Source organism: Odocoileus virginianus, chromosome 9 (genome assembly GCF_023699985.2).
Source record: "Odocoileus virginianus isolate 20LAN1187 ecotype Illinois chromosome 9, Ovbor_1.2, whole genome shotgun sequence".
Classification (NCBI taxonomy): Eukaryota; Metazoa; Chordata; class Mammalia; order Artiodactyla; family Cervidae; genus Odocoileus; species Odocoileus virginianus.
In genome coordinates, this window is record NC_069682.1 from 15,498,701 (window position 1) to 15,521,111 (window position 22,411).

The 22,411-nt window shown below is 39.8% G+C and overlaps 1 protein-coding gene across 1 annotated transcript in view; it reads right to left on the reverse strand.

Annotated features, from left to right (window-relative positions):
- The window catches only part of LOC110136021 (ankyrin repeat domain-containing protein 26-like), a 57,149-nt gene that overhangs the window by 25,013 nt on the left and 9,725 nt on the right, over window positions 1-22,411 (reverse strand). Inside the window, 8 exon segments of the mRNA XM_070471864.1 lie at window positions 837-919; window positions 4,385-4,633; window positions 10,280-10,352; window positions 10,447-10,475; window positions 13,389-13,482; window positions 14,961-15,030; window positions 16,046-16,079; window positions 18,560-18,627. Of these exon segments, the coding sequence (XP_070327965.1) occupies window positions 837-919; window positions 4,385-4,633; window positions 10,280-10,352; window positions 10,447-10,475; window positions 13,389-13,482; window positions 14,961-15,030; window positions 16,046-16,079; window positions 18,560-18,627 (700 nt within the window).

The following is a 22,411-nucleotide window of genomic DNA, read 5'->3' on the forward strand; positions in this document are numbered from 1 at the left end:
ATATCCTTCTGTAATTCTTCATTTACATACACTTTGGATGTTCTGTGACTTTTCGGTGGAGAACTCCCATTTTCTAATTCGGGTTCCATGCTTTTACCCTTACTAGCACTACAATTATCCGCACGCAGTGGCTTCTGGAACCAGTCCTGTATTGGTTTGCTTTTCTTATCAGTATTTGTAACAGCAGCAAACAACTTTTGATTTGAATAATGTGTGTCACCGTCCCGGAGTGGACAAGCCACAGACTAGACTAATGTGTCGGTCCGATGTCTCATTTACAATTAGTAGGATTTTGCCTCATATTTGGTGACATTTGCATATCAAACGCTTGGTCTTCTTTCACTTCAGAAGTAACTACCGGGTCTCCTACTTTTTTATTTTCTATACCATTATAAAAGCTCTCCTCAATTTTGATAAACACGCACTCGATGTCTAATTGATCATTTTCAATGTCTAGTTTATTTTCAGTGAAACAAAGCTTTGAAGATGACTGACAAGCATATCCCAGGGACCCAGAGTTTACAGACAATGGAAAAACATTTTCAAGACTGGGTTCTTCTTGTTCAGGAAATGCCTAGAACACTAGACAGCTAGAAACTCCCAACGCATCTCTAGGAGCTCTTTCCTCTCTGTTCACTCCTTTGTCAGGGTTATCACGGGGTGGATCTCCCTCAGGACAAACAGTAGTTTTCTACTGCTCACAAATTTCACCAAACTGCTGCTTTAACTCATTTCTGATGGGTTTTAACTTATCTTTATATTCTAATTTGCCTTGTTTGATACACATTTTCTCAGACAGTATTAAACCAGAAGTTGAAATTTACAGTTTTACATACCTGTGAATGGTTATTTCCAATTCTATCAAGTTTTTCTTGTTCTTCCTCTGATATCATTTCCAAGTCTAGTTCTGCTGACAAACCTGCATGTTTAGTTAAGATTACTTACAATGTTTAGGTAAGAGACATAATCTTCATTTAAAACGTAGATCTAAAACATTGTATCAAATGACAGCTTAAGTCAACCTTAATCTTCAGCTGAATATTTACTTCTTTAATACTTCCAATGATCGAAAAATTTCAACAAACAATTTGGGAAATACCAGATGTCACCAGGTTACAGGCACACAAGCAGCTCAAAGATCCATTCACAGATTCATCCAACCATCAGTGGACAAAACAGTCAGAAACCAAACAAAATTTCAAAATATAGAACAGACATAAAAAGGTGCCATACATTCTCTTCTTTACTTCATAACAGTACCTTCTTAACAACATGCCAAGCTTCAACTACAACATTACTCATGGTTTACAAAATTCCTCTTCCTTTTTATGCTTTTATCAGTTCCTTAATCTGAAATGCTTCCCTGTACTCTTCTGACAAATTACTTTTCATCTTTTAAGACTCAACCTGCTTTGTGAAGTTGCCTTTGATTACATCTATCTTTCCCCAGATAAAGAGGTATCTCTTTCCTTGTAGCTACCTTAGTACTTTAAACATTTTTCTAGTGTATCTTTCTAGATTTTCCTAGTGATAGACACACATCTGAACTGTAAATTATTTCCTCACATGCCCATCCTCTTGGCTCCTAAACTGCAGAGGAGAAGCTCTTAAAAATCACCTTGGTATAGACAGCCAACAGGAATTTATTGTATGGCTCAGGAAACTCAAACAGGGGTCTGTATCAACCTAGAGGGATGGGATGGGGAGGGAGATGGGAGGGAGCTTCAAAAGGGAGGGGAGATATGTATACCTATGGCTGATTCATGCTGATGTTTGACAGAAAACAACAAAATTCTGCAATTATCCTTCAATTAAAAAAATAAATTTAAGAAATCACCTTGGTATAAATAGTCTTTATTTCTTTTATTTAATAATTATTTCTCAGGTTTCTGCTCAGGACTAGACACTGGAGTTTAAAGAAAAATGTAGATAAGAGGTGTCAGGGATGGCTTTTCTAGAGACACTGCCTGAGTGCAGACGTCCAGGGCACAGAGGGCAGGAGGGGAGAGCACTGAAGCCTGCCGCACGACGGGAGAGGAGCAGGCGCACCACAGGGCAGATGTCTGTCCAAGTGCAGGGACGGGGACTGACAACGATCGTAGCGTCCGGCCCCATCACGTCGTGGCAAAGAGATGGAGAAACAATGGGAACAGTGGCACACTTTGGGCTCATAGATCAATGCAGATGGTGACTGCAGCCATGAAATTCAAAGACACTTACTCCTTGGAAGAAAAGATGTGACAAACGTTGACAGCATATTAAAAAACAGAGACGTTACTTTGCTGACAAAGGTCTGTCTAGTCAAAGCTGTGGTTTTTCCAGGAGTCATGTATGGATGTCAGAGTTGGACCATAAAGAGGACTGAATGCCAAAGAACTGATGTTTTTCAACTGTGGTGTTGGAGAAGACTCTTGAGAGTCCCTTGGACTGCAAGGAGATCAAACCAGTCAGTCATAAAGGAGATCAGTGCTGAATCTTCATTGGAAGGACTGACGCTGACACGAAGCTCCAATACTTTGGCCACCTGATTTGAAGAACTGACTCACTGGAAAAGACTCTGATGCTGGGAAAGATTGAAGTCAGGAGGAGAAGGGGATGACAGAGGTAGAGATGGTTGGATGGCATCACCAGCTCCATAAACATGAGTTTGAGCAAGCTCCGGGAGATGGTGAAGAACAGGGAAGCCTGGTGTGCTGCAATCCATGGGGTCACAGAGAGTCAGGCATGACCGAGCGACTGAACAACAACAGGAACAGGTGAGGAGGGCATAAACAGCAGTTCAGAATTCCAGGACAAAGGACAGAAAGAGCTAGAGATGGAGAGTCAGGCAGAAGTCATAGTATGAAAGCATCAATGTCGCTTTAAGAGGTCTAGACATTAATGTGATTCAGAGTGCTTTATGCTCAGGTGTGTTTTTGACATTGCTGACTAAATGCTAAGGGAGGGATGAAATTGAAGAGCATACGAATAAAATAAGGAAGATGAATCTAAAGGCATTAATAGTGGGGGAAAAAAGTGGATGCAGGCCTAGAAGAGGGAGTGTTTCCAGAAATATTTAGGATATAAAACTTTCTAGGTCAAGTACAGAATAAATCTATATGAAATCAATACATGTACAAATCCTGGGACCCTAAAGGAGTAGATTCAGCTTGGTATTTTATAAAAGGTATCAACTGAGAAGAGAAACAATCAACAAGAACTCAATGAACTTGCTTCTATTTATTTTGTAGTTTTCCTACTTCACACTGTCCACTGTTGAAGGGACTCATGTAGCCGTTTTACTTGAATCTGTGTTTCCTGGACTTACCAAGCTCATGGAGAAACAAGAGCAAATGACTCAGTTACATAGATTAAAAAAAAAAAGACAAACACTTCCAGTTGAGAGCTTGCAGTCACTATTCTAGGAGATAACTGAGAATCTTTTGTAAATGCAAAGGTGAGGGTAGAAACGAAAAAACTACAGGAGTGTAAAAAGAAACAGTGTATGATTTCTTACTATTGTCCTGACCATATGACTGATTAAAGGCGCTAAATTAATTAGTGTGTAAAAAGAAACAGTGTATGATTTCTTACTATTGTCCTGACCATATGACTGATTAAAGGCGCTAAATTAATTAGTATTTATGGACAACACGTTATTAGACGGGATTACTCAATAGACTGGGCATCCTAGTAGAATCAGAATTGACTTTCTGTATACTGCTTTGAAATGATACAGCACTCCTTCAAACCAACATCCCTTGTGAACTCTTAATTCACTAAAAATAATAAAACAAGTTGATATACTATGTGCACACAGCTGAGAAGGAGGTACTATTTAGCAAATTTCCCATGATTCCCATTACTACTGGGCAAGCCAATTCTAAAATATATGAAGTCATAGAAAACACAAGAACTATTTTAGTATTTGGTTTCAAAGCTGCTTTTGCAGTTGTACTGAATATAATGATAACTAATACTTAGGAATTTAGAGCTACATAAAAATATTGCTACGAAGTCACATTTTGAGAGGGCAATCTAGATGTCTACCTAGGTCTCCCAACTAGTCCCAGAGTTCTAAATATAGTCCTGCAATCTGCCTCCTTAGCGCAGTAGGCAGCACGTCAGTCTCATAAATATAGTCCTGCTACCCACTCTCAGGTGTATACTAAATACTAGCCAAAATGAATTTACTTTCTCCTAACGCTCTCTGTTATTTATTGTATTACTATGGTCAGAGGGAGAATGCAAACATCTTGCTAAGAGGTATTTATTGGCTATAGATTGCATAAAAGGAGTCAGCACAAGGTAGGTTTTGCCACAAAATCTAATTTGGAACCGTCAGAATGATGCTAAGGCCGTGCCCAGGTGGCCGACAGCTGAGTGCTCTGGGCTTCTGCACTACCTTGTTCGCCTTCTCTGTTTTCTGCCTCTTGAGACTGGCACAGGTCATGGAGCATGGAATTCCCTACCAGAAACACTGCCGCAATATTCGTCTTTACTGTATCTGTTAAGGGCATCTGTCCAAATTCGGTGGATGTTGACTGATTTTTGGTCATTGATTGTGACATCAGTGGACACTGATCATCAACTTTCAAATGCCCAGCTCTTTGAGAAGTCTCATCACTGAGGCTCAAAGCAGTAGAAGACCAATCTGAAAAATGTGAAAACAAAGTCTCCATTGATTAGAATATGAGTAAGAATACAACTCTGACTAACTTGTACAAAGTCTTTCTTCAGAGAATCAGTTCCATCTCCTCCTCTCCCCTCAGACTCACTACTCCTTCACACCGTATTGTTCTTATACGTCACTGTCATGAAGAGACTTTAACTAGTGTATCTCATTTCTTCTATTTTTTAATTTTCTAGTATTACTTACATTGATTTACTCCATTTCTATTACATAGTCTGTATTCCATAAGAACTTTACTGATAATTATTTGTTTGCAACATACAAATATTTTATTAACAAAATATACATCCAAATTATTTTACATTTAATTATGCCTTACAATACAGTGCGCTCTAGAGACCATGGTTTTAAAAGCACTTTTAATGAATGGTACTACTTTGATTAATGCTACAATCCAAGACAACATTAAAAAGCAAAGACATCAGTTTGTCGACAAAAGTCCATACAGTCAAAGCCATGGTTTTTTCAGTATCATGTACAGATGTGAGAGTTGGACCATCAAGAAGGCTGAGCATGAAAGAATTGATCCTTTCAAATTGTGGTGCTGGAGAAGACTCTTGAGAGTTCCTTGGACAGGAAAGAGATCAAACCAGTCATTCCGAAGGGAAATCAACCCTGAACGCTCACTGGATGGACTGATGCTGAAACTGAAGCTCCAATACCTTGGGCACCTGATGTGAAGAGCCAATTCACCGGAAAAGACCCTGATGCTGGGAAAGATTGATAGCAGGAGGAGAAGGGGGAAGCAGAGGATGAGATGGTTGGATAGCATTGCTGATTCAATGGACATGAACTCGGGCAAACTCCAGGAGATGGTGAGGCACAGGGAGGCCTAGCATGCTGCAGTCAATGGGGTCACAAAGAGTTGGACATGATTAGCAACTGAACACCACCACCAACTACTTTATTACAATGAGATGGTCTTTCTCAAATTATCGGTATCCTCAGAACTGAATTTTTAAGGCATGGATAAACATCATAAAGTTATATAGGAAATGATAGCTTTGTGGGTCACTAATTGTTTCCACGTGAAAATAGGATAAGTCCAGGACCACACTGGATCCAAAGAGCACAGAGCGCCATGAGCCAAGAATGAGTACAATACAAGAATATTTGCTTTAAAAAAAAAGGAGTTATCAGGTCTAAATTTCTTAAGAGAAGTCAAAGAAACAAGCAAGAAATTTAAAACTAAAACTTTAAATCCTGTGTCAACACAAGGGCCCCTTTATCATTTCACATTTAACCACATCAATGGTTTCAATGGTGATTCTCAAGTGTGCCCCCAGAATCCCTACGTCCAGAGACCCATTGGGTCAGGGGGTCGAGGAGGTCAGAACTATTTTCACAAGAACACTAAACGTCACTTTCATTCTCATTCTGTTCTGAGTGCACAGTGGGGTTCTTCAGACACAGCATATGTGATATCAAAACTCTGACTAATGGAATTAGCCATTATGATGATGTGTGTTGTATTTTATGTTTTTTCGTTTTATTTTCCAGGAGTCTCTGCTGGAGGCGTGGGTCGGCAGTGTCCTGCTGCAGTATTCACGGGGACACTGAGTGCAGCAGTGCAAACATCATCTTCATTACCTCCACCATAGGTTGGCCTCAGGTCAAACAACAGGGAGGGAACACAGCCCCGCCCACGAGCAGAAAATTGGATTCAAGATTTATTGAGCATGGCGCCACCCATCAGAACAAGACCCAGTTTCCCCCTCAGTCAGTTCTCCCATCTGGAAGCATCCATAAGCCTCTTATCCATACCTATCTGGGGGCACATAGAATGAAAACCACAATCACAGAAAACTAACAAAACTGATCACATGGACCACAGCCTTGCCTAACTCAGTGAAACTATGAGCCAACCCATGTATGGTCACCCAAGACGGATGGGTCATGGTGGAGCGTTCTGACAAAATGTGCTCCGCTGGAGAAGAGAATGGCAAACCACTTCAGTATTCTTGCCTTGAGAGCCCCATGAACAGTATGAAATGACACAAAGACAGGACACTGAGAGATGAACCCCCAGGTCGGTAGGTGCCCAATATGCTATTAGAGATCAGTGGAGAAATAACTCCAGAAAGAATGAAGAGACGGAGCCAAAGCAAAACCAAGTTGTGGATGTGACTGATGATGAAAGTAAAGCCTGATGCCATAAAGAGCAATATTCCATAGGAACCTTGAAAGTTAGGTCCATGAATCAAGGGAAATGGGAAATGGTCAAACAGGAGATGGCAAGAGAGAACATCAACATTTTAGGAATCAGTGAACTAAAATGACTAGAATGGGTGAATTTAACTCAGATGACCATTATATCTACTACAGTGGACAAGAATCCCTTAGAAGAAATGGAGTAGCCATCACAGTCAACAGATGAGTCTGAAATGCAGTATTTGCATGCAATCTTAAAAACAACAGAATGATCTCTGTTTCCAAGGCAAACCATTCAATATCACAGTAATCCAAGGCTATCCCCCGACCACTACCGCTGAAGAAGCTGAAGTCGAACAGTTCTATGAAGACCTGTAAAACCTCCTAGAATGAACACCCAAAAAAGGTGTCCTTTTCATTGTAGGGGACAGGAATGCAAAAGTAGGAAATCAAGAGATACCTGGATTAACAGGCAAATTTGACCTTGGAGTACTAAATGAAGCAGGGCAAAGACTAACAGAGCTTTGCCAAGAGAAACCCCTAGTCATAGCAAAGACCCTCTTCCAACAGCACAAAAGAAGACTCTACACATGGACATCACCAGGTGGTCAATAACTAAATTAGATTGATTCTATTCCTGCAGCCAAAGATGGAGAAGCTCTATACAGTCAGCAAAAAGAAGGGAGCTGACTGTGGTCCAGATCATGAATTCCTTATTGCCAAATTCAGACTTAAATTGAAGAAAGCAGGGAAAACCACTAGACCATTCAGGTATGACCTAAATCAAAACCCTTAGGATTATACAATAGAAGTGACAAATAGATTCAAGGGATTAGATCTGATAGAGTGCCTGAAGAACTCTAGATGGAGGTTCGTGACATTACAGGAGGCAGTAATCAAGACCATCACCAAGAAGAAGAAATGCAAAAAGGCAAAATGGTTGCCTGAGGACTCCTTACAAATAGCTGAGAACAGAAGAGAAGCTAAAAGCAAAGGAGAAAAGGAAAGATATACCCATTTGAATGCAGAATTCCAAAGAATAGCAGGAGAGAAAAAAGTCTTCCTCAGTGATCAATGCAAAGAAATAGAGGAAAACAACAAAGACTAGAAAGCTCGTCAAGAAAATTAGATATACCAAGGAACCATTCCATGCAAAGATGAGCACAATAAAGGATAGAAATGGTATGGACCTAACAGAAGCAGATGATATTAAGAGGTGGCAAGAATATCAGAAGAACTATACAAAAAAGATCTTCATGACCCCAGATAAGCACGATGGTGTGTCACTCACCTAGAGCCAGATATAATAGAATGCAAAGTCAAGTGGGCCTTAGGAAGCATCACTACGAACAAAGCTAGTAGAGGTGATGGAATTCCTGTTGAGCTATTTTAAATCCTAAAAGATGCTGCTGTGAAAATTTGGAAAACTCAGCAGTGTCCACAGGACTGGAAAAGGTCAGTTTTCATTCCAATCCCAAAGAAAGGCAATGCCAAAGAATGTTCAAACTACCATACAATTGCACTCATCTCACATGCTAGCAAAGTAATGCTCAAAATTCTGCAGGCCAGGTGTCAACAAGTACATGAACTTGCAGATCTTCCAGCTGGATTTAGAAAAGGCAGAGGAAGCAGAGATCAAATTGCCAACATCCGTTGGATCATCAAAAAAGCAGGGGAGTTCCAGAAACACATCTTCTTCTGCTTTATTGACTATGCCAAAGCTTTTGACTGTGTGGATCACAACAAACTTGAAAATTCTTAAACAGATGGGAACAGCAGACTGCCTGACCTGCCTCCTGAGAAATATGTATGCAGTACAAGAAGTAACAGTTAGAACGGGACAACATGGAACAACAGACGGATTCCAAATAGGGAAAGGAGTACGTCAAGGCTGTATATTGTCACGCTGCTTATTTAACTGGTATACAGAGTACATCATGTGAAAATGCTGGGCTGGAAGAAGCACAAACTGGAATCAAGACTGCCGGGAGAAATATCAACAGCCTCAGATATGCAGATGACAGCACCCTTATGGCAGAAAGCGAAGAAGAACTAAAGAGCTTCTTGATGAAAGTGAAAGAGGAGAGTAAAAAAGTTGGCTTAAAACTCAACATTCAGAAAACTAAGATCATGGCATCCGGTCCCATTACTTCATGGCAAAAAAGATGCGGAAACAATGAAAACAGTGACAGACTGTATTTTCTTGGGCTCCAAAATCACTGCAGATGGTGACTGCAGCCATGAAATTAAGATGCTTGCTCCTTGGAAGAAAAGTTATGACCAACCTAGACTGCAGAGTAAAAAGCAGAGACATTACTTTGCCAATATCGGTCCATCTAGTCAAAGCTCTGGTTTTTCCAGTACTCATGTATGGATGTGAGAGTTAGACTATAAAGAAAGCTGAGCGCCAAAGAATTGATGCTTTTGAACTGTGGTGTTGGAGAAGATTCTTGAGAGTCCCTTGGACTGCAAGGAGATCCAACCAGTCAATTCTAAAGGAAAGCAGTCCTGAATATTCATTGGAAAGACTGATGCTGAAGCTAAAACTTCAATACTTTGGCCATCTGATGTGAAGAACCGACTCATTGGAAAAGATCCTGATGCTGGGAAAGACTAAAGGCGGGAGGAGGAGGGGAAGACAGAGGATGAGATGGTTGGATGGCATCACCGACTCGACAGACACGAGTTTGTGTAAGCTCCAGGTGTTGGTGATGGACAGGGAAGCCTGGTGTATTGCAGTCCAGTGGGTCGCACAGAGTTGGACATGACGAGCAACTGAACTGAACTCCAATATAGTGAACATAGATAGACAAAAACAAAAGTTCCTTGGAATTCTCAATTAGAAGTATAAAAGCATGCTAAAGCCAAAACCTTTCAGAATCACTGTTTTAAAATATTATGCCATCAAATAGTCATTAAAGTATGATTACATCCCCTCATTCCAATATCAAAGACACCATAAACTCACATACACACACAAACACACACAGTCTGCTAACCAAAACATCTGATAGGCCTACATTCATCTGTGTAACAACACTAAAATGAAATAATTATAAGCTGAAATATAACTGACATATTAGCAAGTAAAACTTTACTCGAGGCAAAGGTCAGAGGATCAAGTAAGCATTTTTGGACACTGGAAAAATCTTAGAGTCTAATAATTAATCTCTGAGAATTCCTGAGAAGTATAGAGGTTCCAAACTGAGACCGTCAGGGTATCGAAACATATACAGAAACATACTGAGTTCAAGCTTACATTTAAAAAATTTCTTGTTCTTGTGCTTGTACCTATCTTTTTTGTATCAAAACACCGATACCAACAATAACATTTGGATTATGTTTGTCAAGTTCTTCAATTAAATTTGCAAAAAAAAGTTAGCAGTATGAAGACTGAGCATTTCAAATATTTCAGTGTTCCTCTTTCCAGAGTTAAGTGTGTACTGCAAAATTTACCCGAACTGGATGTTTGGAAATCCTTCATTCGGACTTTTTTCTTAGGAACAGAATCTTCCACTGAGGCTGCAGGCTGAATGGGTTTGGAAACAAGTTGATTAATAAATAATGTACATGTGATACAATCCACAGTTTATAATTCAAGATAAAAACATAAACGATTTTACCTTCACATTAATGTATTTCTCAGGAGAATCTAAAAGGCAAAAGGGACACAGAGTTAATTATATATAAATATGAAAGCCAGCTGCACATCCATGCAGAGTTAGGACTCAGCAGAATCCTCTCACTCAGCCTTGGCAGTGAATATATTCGGTTTTAGTGTCTTGATTTCAGGGGTATGTTAGTACACCAGCAAAACAGACATATGAATCCACAATGGATAGTGAAGAAAAAACAGAAATACACGTTAAACAAAACAGTTAAGATTTCAAAAGTAACACTATGTTTTCAATGACTTTATAAAATATTAAAGTGCACACAGACCAATGTGAACATGATGACTGATGAGAAGAAAATAGATCTTAATCAGAGGAGCAAATCATGACCCCAAGAAGATAAACATGAAAGCTGATGGTAAAATACACCAGTATATCTTGAATGCGACACAGCAGTTATCATTTACACCATCATACTACAAGTATTCATCATGTTCTTCGATCTGTCCAGTCATTTAAGAAGTACACACTGGGATGCCAGTTCACCAGAATGTATCATTCATTTCTCATCGGAGAAAGAGTAATGAACTGATTAGCTTGCATATACACTTGTAGAGAAATGGCTCATAAAAATATTCATTATTTTTCCATATCTATGTAGGCTGCTGGTATGTCTACATGTCTTGGCTCCTCTAGTTTAGCCATCTTAAAGTTTCTCGATCCAATCATGCAAGAAGGTAAATAAAACACATCTAGGAAATAATGTATAATAAATTCTCCATATTGAGATACAATTATCAAAAAGGAAATAATAAATTTAATTGCCACAGACTTATTAGATATTGAAAATCTTGAATGTTTCAAAATCAGTGTAGTATTTATTGAAAATATTTCTAGCATTTAGGGAATGAACCCTATTAACCTGTTTTGTTTCACAACTTACTTTGGTTTGGTACATCATGCTAATGTTTCAAAGGATTTCTGTGAAACAACTTTCAAAAAATAAGCTATCTTAAAAAAAAAAGTCAGTGCCTCCATATTCAAATCAATCTAATTTTAATAACACAGTAATCTAATCGACACAAATTAATCTCATTTTAATAACAAATACCAATACAACAACAAATACCAATACAAGCCTGAGAGTTACTTGGAATAGCTGGGGTTTCCCCCACTTCTAGCACCCCCTCCCACCTCCAGTATTCTCTGGAGCAACAATTATCTTATCTCTTTTCAGTGCAAATACACTGGAGCCATTTAGAAAGAATTCTCTCAGGTTTCCTCATCAACTCCAAACTCACCTCCCTAAGGCCTTCCTTTCCTCCCTTTGTCCTTTCACTAGATTCTCTCCTATCCAAAGGGTAGTAATCTCTGGATCTGTGGTCTTAATTCTTCCCCCTTGACATTCTTTCTATGGATCATCCCCACCACTTTTTCCCTCTTTGCTTAGCAATAGTATCTTACACCTGGAATTGCTACTTTGACTCTTTGCGTCCCTCTGGCTATAGACTCAGATTAATGCTTTTCCTTGATCCTGTTATGTCCTGCACTATCCAATGTTCTTCCAGATATCTCTAAATGCAAGGCTACACCCTTGCTACTTGGAGAGTTTGTCAGAAACACAGATTCTCAGACCTCCTGCTCAGCATGTGCACTTCACACAAGGTCCAGAGGAGACTAAAATTTAAGAAACTCTGGTCTATATGGAAGTCTGCTTCTACATTGAGAGTGAAAGTGAAAGTCACTCAGTCATGTCCAACTCTTTGCAACCCCATGAACTATTCTCTAGGCTAGAATACTGGAGTGGGTAGCCTTTCCCTTCTCCAGGGGATCTTCCCAACCCAGGGATCGAACCCATGTCTCCTGCATTGCAGGCGGATTCTTTACCAGCTGAGCCACAAGGGAAGCCAGAGAATACTGAGTGGGTAGCCTATCCCTTCTCCAGAGGACCTTCCCGACCTAGAAATCAAACCGCAGTCTCCTGCATTGCAGGCAGATTCTTTACCAACTGAGCTATCAGAGACGTCAACTTAATATCTTCTCCTGAAATCTTAGCCTCAACTTCCTCACTCTAACACTTCCCCCCAGACTGAAACTGCATTACAAGTTGGAAACTTGCAGTGGACTCTGTATCAGGCTGTAGGTTCCTTGATCTCCCTATCACACCGCCTCCTCGCTCCTTCTTTCTAGTTCTCTTATGTTGGCCCATGTGACACTATCCTATAAAGCAGCAACATTTCATATGACACCAATGTGCAAGCATTTACAGCGGAGCACGTATGCGCGTCCTCCTCCACAAAGGATAGCACACAGCTGTGCATGCCTAGGAACCTCAGTTCTGAAAGCCTTCCTAACAAAAAGTAAAACAGTATGAGGGGGAAACTCTGCTGTTCCTCTCTGACAGTTTTCGTGCTGGAAGCTCACTGCAGATTCATCGTCCATGTCAAATACTCTTTCTTTACCTAAAGACCTTGATTACTTATTGCCACCTTGCCCCGCCACAGACTTGTGCTTCTTTTCCTTCATTTCCTCCCTGAACTCTCTACCTCTCTCATCCTTCATTCCCTCTTTCCTCTTGTTTCTCCACCTTCCTTAGGTTGTACAGTATCTTGTAACAGAACTAATAATTTTTTTTTTGGTCATGTGTCACATGGAATCTTAGTTCCCTTACCAGGGATCGAACCTGCACCCCCTGCCCTGGAGAGTCTTCACTGGACAGAGTCTTAAACATTGGACTGTGAAGGAAGTCGAGGAACTAATAATTGAGCTCCTTAAACTGGATTCTCAATGTAATCTGTGGCTGACGCCTGATAAGATACACAGTTTCCCTCCTTGTCTTTTTGCTCACTATGTCTCTGACAGGTGATGTTCTTTGGTGATTAGAATATATCAGCAGGCCATTTCAATTCAACATTCTGTCAAATGACTTTCCTATAAAATACAGTTCTTACCTTCTACTTGTCCATTTAATGTCTTTTTTCCTCTTCGACCAGCAGCTCCAGATAAACAATCCACATACTTCTGTGGCAGGCTCTCAGAGATACTCTGCAAAAATCAATGTCAATAATGAGTTGCATGAAGATTTCCTAATCCCTTTGGAAGAAAATACCCTACTTCGAAAAACTGCCTACTTTTAACCTGGTTAAGACAGGTTTTGCCAAGATCCCACAGCTGCTAAGTGACAGAACTGGTTATCAGAATTCTGAGGAGAATGTATGGCTTGAAAAGAAATATTTAATGGAACACAAGATGGTGCTTAAAGAGAAGGTCAACAACTTTTCATCTAAAATTCTCAGCTCACAATTAGAGGACACTGAAAAATATAGTGTAATCTTTTTCTTATCACATATTTCTTATTTCTTTCCATGCTATGCAGGACCTCATTCCTCAACATAACTCAACTGAACTTCTACATCCTAAATATTCAAAAAGGAATATAAAAATAAGTCATATTTTCAGAATTCAGATTTCACAGATATATTATCTTTATTATATTACCTGTAACATTATATACAAATCCATTTGTCTCTTCACTTATTCACATTAAAAAACTATTAAAAAGGCTCTTACATTCACAACCTATGCTATACACTCCAGGAGATGCACAATTGTTTCCTGAACTTTACTCATTTATACTGATATAGGGTCTATAAGATGAACATTTAAGTAAGAATAATACAAAATCTCTGAATTCTGAAGTTTCAGAATGTGACACAAGGCTCTGAGGAGATTTTTTAAAAACTACAATAGAAAAAATATCTGAGGTTGTAAGTTTTATTTTACTGTTATTAAAAGTCTCTGCTTCTACAGCTGGTTATTATTTTAAGCAAAACACGTATTCTTCAATGAGATGAAGAGTTGGGGATATCCTCTGAATGGAATGCTTTAGAAAACACAGTGGAATCCCTTTATAATATGGATTTTGAGAAACAGAATTTTAATTTCTAAATTTCCATCATATCAACAATTATTTTAGTCTTAAGGCACATCCAAAACAAAACAGAGAGAACAGAAAAACAAACCACCCTCCTAACAAGTCTAACAAACCAAAATAAAGTGTCCAGGAGGGGAAAAAAAAAAACTAGATGATATAGGCTATATAGTTTTGGAACTGAAAGGCTCCAGGAAGATTCCAGGATCATTACAATAAGGAATTATGTCCACTAAAGATATCATTATGAGTATTACATAAGTCCTATCCTTATGTTTTAAAATTCACAGTAAGGCTCTTTATCCTTGACCAAATTTCATATCTCCTTCACTGTGGGAAAGCTTTTCCTAATATAATTTTTCTGTCACTATGCATTTTCCAGCCCATTTTTTTCTTCACCCCACCTTCCGTCATTACCGACGTAAAAAAAAAAAAAATCAACTAGTCACATGTTTATAAAATAGTTTGGTCTGACCAATTTTACACTGCGAACTTACAACACTGAGAGGGACATCACGGCTGATTTTAACAGGAAATGCTACAGGAAGCTAAACTCAGAGCTCGGAGACTAATTTCACAACAGAACTCTTACCTTGGTGTCCAAGTCTAAGACATCATCATCTGATGTAACCCGTAAATCAGCACGAGGTTCACGGCAAAACCTTTAGAGAAAAAATGAGTGAAAACAGGTTTTTTTTTTTTTTAAAAAAACATATTTTGAAGTGGACCATTTTTAACGTCTTTATTGAATTTGTTGCCATGTTGCTTCTGTCTTATATTTTGGCTTTTTGAACCCAAGGCATGTGGGATCTTAGCTCCTCCAAACAGGGATTGAAACCACATCACCTGCATTGGAAGGAGAAGTCTTAGTACCTTTACCTTAACCACTGCACTCCCAGGGGAGTCTCCAAAACAGTTTTTAGTTACACCTATTTCTGCTTCTATCTTTCCCTATCTATGAGATATCTAGTTAAGGATCATTCTTAGTTTCCATAACATACAGTGACAGCCAATACACTGGCAGAGCCTGAAAATAATTTATTTTCACCAAGTCCTAATAGGTGAACTTAAAGTCCAACTGATGGACTGACATAACTTTGTTTGCCCAAACTGGAATAAATCCGATGACTTAAAGCAGAAGGATAAGCTGCTTCTTCTCCATTGTCCGTCCCTGGTTCACAGACTAATCTGTGTCCATCAGAAACGGCAGTCTTGGTCCCTCAAGAGGGGAATCACTTATGGAGAAGGCCCCACGTCTCCCCTTTCCTCTAAAGGGAGTACCGGAGTTCCCCGCAAGGTCTAAACCTTAAAATGGACACAAGTCAAAGAACCACATTCTATCTTTAATTTATATGCTACATGGGTACTTCTCAACCTCTGCTGAGGGACACGAGAGTGGACATGGGAAACAGGCAGGCCAGCTGTTAAATCACAGGTCAACTCATTTTAACCCTGGAATCACAGGTCAATTCATCAACGTCCGGAAACACAGCTGCTAATTAAGTAAAAGTAGGACAGAGCTGCTCGACAGAGCTGCTGTGATGACTCTGTGAGGTCACAGATGCTAAGCACACAGTGCAGTGTCCAACCCAGAGGAGAACGCTCAACACACATTAGTTTCTCTTCCCCAGGTTCCCTTATTAAGCACACAATTTTAAAACATCCATAAAATCCTACCTGCTTAAAGAGTCTTCTTCAGGTCTCTCATTCTCTATTAAGGAAAAAAGTAACATATTTTAAATCAAAAAAAGAAAAGTACAGACTATTAAAACCTCAAGACTGATGCTCTGTTTGAAAAGTATTCCTTCCGGACCATACCTGGAGACCACACTAGAGGGAATAGTGATTGGACTATACTCACAGGACATTAATGCCTAAGAACCACTCCTCTCCGTTATAGTCATCAATGCAAAACAAAAAAAAGAACAAAGAACTGATGTTTACAATGACCGTAATCCTAACCAAACTCTAGAAGACTGACAGAAAGCGATATTACACCACTAATAGAATCAGTGCTATGAACTGCCCATAGCCCACTTAAACAGCACAGTGTCTGGACGCCCACGCCTGGAGCAGTGAATGGAGAACACAGGCGTCTCGCTGGGACGTGACCCAACGGCCCAGGCTCCTCAGTTCAGGATGAAAACGCCCTGTCACACGGAAGCTGGGTCCACAGGCACTGAACTTCAGAGCTGGTGAAACATAGGAAGCAAAGTCTTCCTGGCCCTATTTCCAGATGCAAGAGAAGGATGAAAGATGTAGTGATTCCAGATTTAGAAAGGATAATCTCTTGAAAGGGAGGTGGGGGAGGGCAAATGGGTAAACAGGGGTCAAATGGGTGATGAGGATGGGGACTAGACTTGTAGTGGTGAGCATGCAGTAGGGTACACATAAGTTGAACTTTTCTTTAAAGTTTTAAATATATATATATATATACACAATATATTTTAAAAGTATAATCTCTTGAGACTGTGTCCTTCCTTTGCTCAAGAGTATCTGGACCACATAGAGCAGGATGATCCCAACAGTGCTGTGTACTAGTGAGGGATATCATTATATCAATCCTCGCCATTATAAGGCAAATGTTGACAGAAATCATGCTTTTTCAGGCTGGAAGGCATACATCATCAGATCCGAAGCTGATGAACAAGGGGAGGGAGGGAAGGAGGGAGGGGTGATGGACTCTGGGGCTGCTGGACAACATGTCACGTGTGTCGTCATGATCTGATGCTGGAGGGATGACCCACATGCAGTGACTCCACGGGGAGAGGAGCACTGCAAGCTCGAGCCTGGAGGGCAGGGGCAGTGATTTTTAAGCGTTTGCACTCTGTGACATCAGAACAATGCTTCATACATAAAAGATACTTGACAGTTATCTGTTCAATGAACAAATAAATAAGCATGTTTTCTTTGAAAATTTTGTTTAGAAAAATACAGAAAGTAACCAGCGACAACTCTATTCTATTCTGAGCATATTGAAAACCAAGACTCGATGTCATCTCTGTACCTCCTCTGACATAATAAACCAACCTACAGTTCTTTGATGGATGTTTCTATGTTCAGACACCAAGTCATGCCCGACCCTTGTGACCCCCATGGACTACAGCTCACCAAGCTCTTGTGTCCACGGGATTTCCCAGGCAAGAATACTGGAGTGGGTTGCCGTTTCCTTTTCCAGGGGATATTCCCGACCCAGGGGTCGAACCCATAATGCCTGCTCTGGCAGGCGGATTCTTTACTACTGAGCCACCCTTTGATGAGATAGAGGTTTACTAGTTAAAGGTGTCCTCAGACAGCCTGTACAATGTGCTTAATGCCACAGTGAGGGACCTAACGCTGTTTTTGTTAATGTGATGCATTTTGAGTGCTGTTATTAGAAACTCCAGAGTCCCAAGTTCATCTATTTGAATATGTATTATGAGAATCTTTTAACTGATGGCAAGAGAACATCTTGTTCTTACAAAACTATACTGTCATGACAATTATCCAACACAAAAGTAAACATCCGGTCCTAATAAAGTCAACCTATCTCACTCTTTTTGGATCTGTAAGGAATGAAGCTAGTAATAGAGACCTGCTTAGTACAACAATAGGCAAAATAACTGGTTCTCAACCAGGCATTGCTTTTCTGCCTTCTGTACTATTGGTAAGTATCTTTCAGAAATGATCTCTCACTGGTATGCTGCACACTGCTCAGCTTTGCAGTTCTTATTGTTTATCATTTCTTATCCTACCAGGAAGGCATTATTGAGGTTCCCAGTTTTAATGATGGTAACTGTTTTAGTGATACCCATCACTACACAGTAACTAATAACTATTCATTCACTAAATGTAAACCATTTGTAAAAGTTCATGTTCACTTTCATAAGAATTCCAGTTTGCTATAATATGATTATAGATGAAATATACATCATACTAAAAATTATTTTCTTATTTGCACAAAGATCTAATGTAGGACCATATTAAATACATGGATTTCTTTTCAGACAATACTGTCTCTGATTTTAAATTACCTACAATTCACTCCTTAAACAATTCTGAATACTAGACTGTTAAGAAATTAGTTTAAAAAATAAAATACACATGTAACTTACACTAACTTTTTCATACTTCTTTCATTATTGAAACTTCCTCACTCCTACTTTATCTATGGTAGATTCACCAAGAGTAATTATTTATCAGATGACGTACCTGGGTTGCCACTTTCAGGAGGAGTTTTAGGTCTCTCTTCTTTATATTCAGAAATCAGGTGGCGAATACTATGTATTAAAAATGTGATAAATACAATTTAAACACTAATATGAAAAACAACTACCAAATTCTTAGATCATTTCAGATAAGGTCAGAGATAATCTCAAAACTTCATTTGTCCCATATATTTCAGGTTTCTAAGTTCTACAAACTTTTATTTAGCATGTATTTATTTTTTCATTTATTTCTATTAGTTGGAGGCTAATTACTTTACAATATTGTAGTGGTTTTTGTCATACATTGACAGGAATCAGCCATGGATTTACATGTATTCCGCATCCCGATCCCCCCTCCCACCTCCCTGTCCACCCAATTCCTCTGGGTCTTCCCAGTGCACCAGGCCCAAGCAATTGTCTCATGCATCCAGCCTGGCCTGGTGATCTGTTTCACCCTAGATAATATACATGTTTCGATGCTGTTCTCTCGAAACATCCCATCCTCGCCTTCTCCCACAGAGTCCAAAAGTCTGTTCTGTACATCTCTGTCTCTTTTTCTGTTTTCCATAGGGTTATTGTTACCATCTTTCTAAATTCCATATATATGTGTTAGTATACTGTATCGGTCTTTATCATTCTGGCTTACTTCACTCTGTATAATGGGCTCCAGTTTCATCCATCTCATTAGAACTGATTCAAATGAATTTCTTTTTAACGGCTGAGTAATATTCCATGGTGTACATGTACCACAGCTTCCTCATCCATTCGTCTGCTGATGGGCATCTAGGTTGCTTCCTTGTCCTGGCTATTATAAACAGTGCTGCGATGAACATTGGGGTGTCTCTTTCAGATCTGGTTTCATCAGTGTGTATGCCCAGAAGTGGGATTTCTGGGTCATATGGCAATTCTATTTCCAGTTTTTTAAGAAATCTCCGCACTGTTCTCCATAGTGGCTGTACTAGTTTCCATTCACACCAGCAGTGTAAGAGGGTTCCCTTTTCTCCACACCCTCTCCAGCATTTATTGCTTGTAGACTTTTGGATAGCAGCCATCCTGACTGGCATGTAATGGTACCTCAATGTGGTTTTGATTTGCATTTCTCTGATAATGAGTGATGTTGAGCATCTTTTCATCTGTTTGTTAGCCATCTGTATGCCTTCTTTGGAGAAATGTCTGTTTAGTTCTTTGGCCCATTTTTTGATTGGTTCATTTATTTTTCTGGAATTGAGCTGTAGGAGTTGCTTGTATACTTCTGAGATTAATCCTTTGTCTGTTGCTTCGTTTGCTATCATTTTCTCCCAATCTGAGGGCTGTCTTTTCACCTTGCTTATAGTTTCCTTTGTTGTGCAAAAGCTTTTAAGTTTCATTAGGTCCCATTTGTTTATTTGTGCTTTTATTCCCAATATTCTGGGAGATGGGTCATAGACGATCCTGCTGCGATTTATGTCAGAGAGTGTTTTGCCTATGTTCTCCTCTAGGAGTTTTATAGTTTCTGGTCTTACATTTAGATCTTTAATCCATTTTGAGTTTATTTTTGTGTATGGTGTTAGAAAGTATTCTAGTTTCATTCTTTTACAAGTGGTTGACCAGTTTTCCCAGCACCACTTGTTAAAGAGGTTGTCTTTTTTCCATTGTAAATTCTTGCCTCCTTTGTCAAACATAAGGTGACCATAGGTTCGTGGATTTATCTCTGGGCTTTCTATTCTGTTCCATTGATCCATATTTCTGTCTTTATGCCAGTACCATACTATCTTGATGACTGTGGCTTTGCAGTATAGCCTGAAGTCAGACAGGTTGATTCCTCCAGTTCCAATCTTCTTTCTCAAGATTACTTTGGCTATTCGAGGTTTTTTGTATTTCCATACAAATTGTGAAATTATTTGTTCTAGTTCTGTGAAAAATACCGTTGAAAGCTTGATAGGGATTGCATTGAATCTAGAGAAGAGCTAACACCTATCTTACTCAAACTCTTCTCAAAAATTGCAGAAGAAGGTAAACTTCCAAACTCATTCTATGAGGCCACCATCACCCTAATTCCAAAACCAGACAAAGATGTCACAAAAAAAGAACACTACAGGCCAATATCACTGATGAACATAAATGCAAAAATCCTTAACAAAATTCTAGCAAACAGAATCCAACAACATATTTAGCATGTATTTAAAGGAGAAAGAAAAGGAAGATGAAGTGGTCATGAACTGAGGGCAGTATAGCTCTGTTAATTAACGAGCCTGGCATATGAAAACTCCTTCAAACTTGGAAATCCTAGCTCTGTAACCAACTGCTCTTTGTTCCTGGTTGAGCTGCTTCTCTTCACTTCAAAGTCATCCTCTACACAAATGGGGTCTTCCTGCCTTATATCACAAGGGGATTAAGAAGAGTTAATGAGCTAAGATGCCCCCCAAATGCTTGGAGAAACAGTCAAAGAATGGAATAATTTGTTCTTGAACTTTATTGCTGGAACTACTTAGGAATTCCAAGTAAAACCCCATGTGTGTTTTTTCATACATTTAACACTCAAGGGAGGGCTGCACGAAACTCTGATTGATTCTGGTGATTAGCTATTCCATGTGGTTTGTAATTTAGGGAATCTCAGCTCTTACATAATGTGCACCTTAATTTATTTATAAAACATGAACTCACTACATTAGGTAACATAATTAGCCCCCATCATTGCAGCTAATCACACCAAGAGCAGAAAACTAATCAAAACCAAGACCTGGCCTGGACCACTACTCTTCCTTCTCTACCTACTCAAACTCTGAACCAGCAGATCTTTCTGACAATGATGCTTAGTCTCCATGATCATCTCCAATTCACTTGGAAGACATATCCCTACTCCTACAGTGGATACTGCCAAGTCCTAGACAGGGCTTACCTCTCTGAATTCCAACTATCTTACTTGCGATGTAGGGATGTCTGCTGAATGGGTTCCTTATGAGGCAGACTCTGAAAACATTTAAGGTGGAGGCAGATATAAACCCTTTGGAAGATTTTCATTATTACAGGAAACAATCCCACGAGGGGCCAACCGTAATTTTGGAATCTCAGGCAAGCCGGCACCCACTACCCTAGGAAGGATGACAGAGAATCTATGACCTAAGAAAAGGTGCCCCCACAGGACAGAAAGCTGCCTGGAGGTTCAGGTCTAGAAACCAAGGAGGAGAGGAAGTCTGCTCAATCCTTGCCGGAGCGTTTGAACCTCTCTGACAGCCTAAAATGGTCCGCACTGACATTGGCTACCAGAAAAGATAAATAAGAGCCTCCACGGCCCCTCATCGTGAAGGTCTAGGCTCACACGTGGCTCCACATGAGGCTTCTGAGTGAGGGGGGAGCCAGGAGCCCCAGCTGCCAGAACCAGGTGCTGGACTTCTGCACCAGTGACCTGAGCGACAAGCACACATATAAAAACAAAAAGCTGGGACTCTGAAGTTGACGTGTGCATCACCATGAAGACTAGGGAACCTGGACCCGCAGGGGCAGCCTGGGAGTAAAGGTCAATTGTCAGCCGACTGTAGGAGAGTTTCTTTTTCTTCTTTTAAAATGATTTTATTAAAGGTCTTTATAGAGCAACATCCAGACTCCAGATCCAGCTGCCAAGGAGACCCTGTCAAGACCAGCTGTAGTAGCAGTACTGCAGCAGTAGAATCGATACAAGCAACAGAATGATGAGAATGAACTGTTTTCTTCCCTCCAAATGACTTGGGGAGGAGGACTGTCTCCTGGATCTTAGGGAATCCGCGGGGTTCTTGGAAAATTCAAGCAGGAGCAGCATATAGACAGGCAAGTCCTCAAGGGAAAACACAGGATTTGCTGCTGAACTGAATATTTCAAGACCCAAATAACTAGTTAGAAA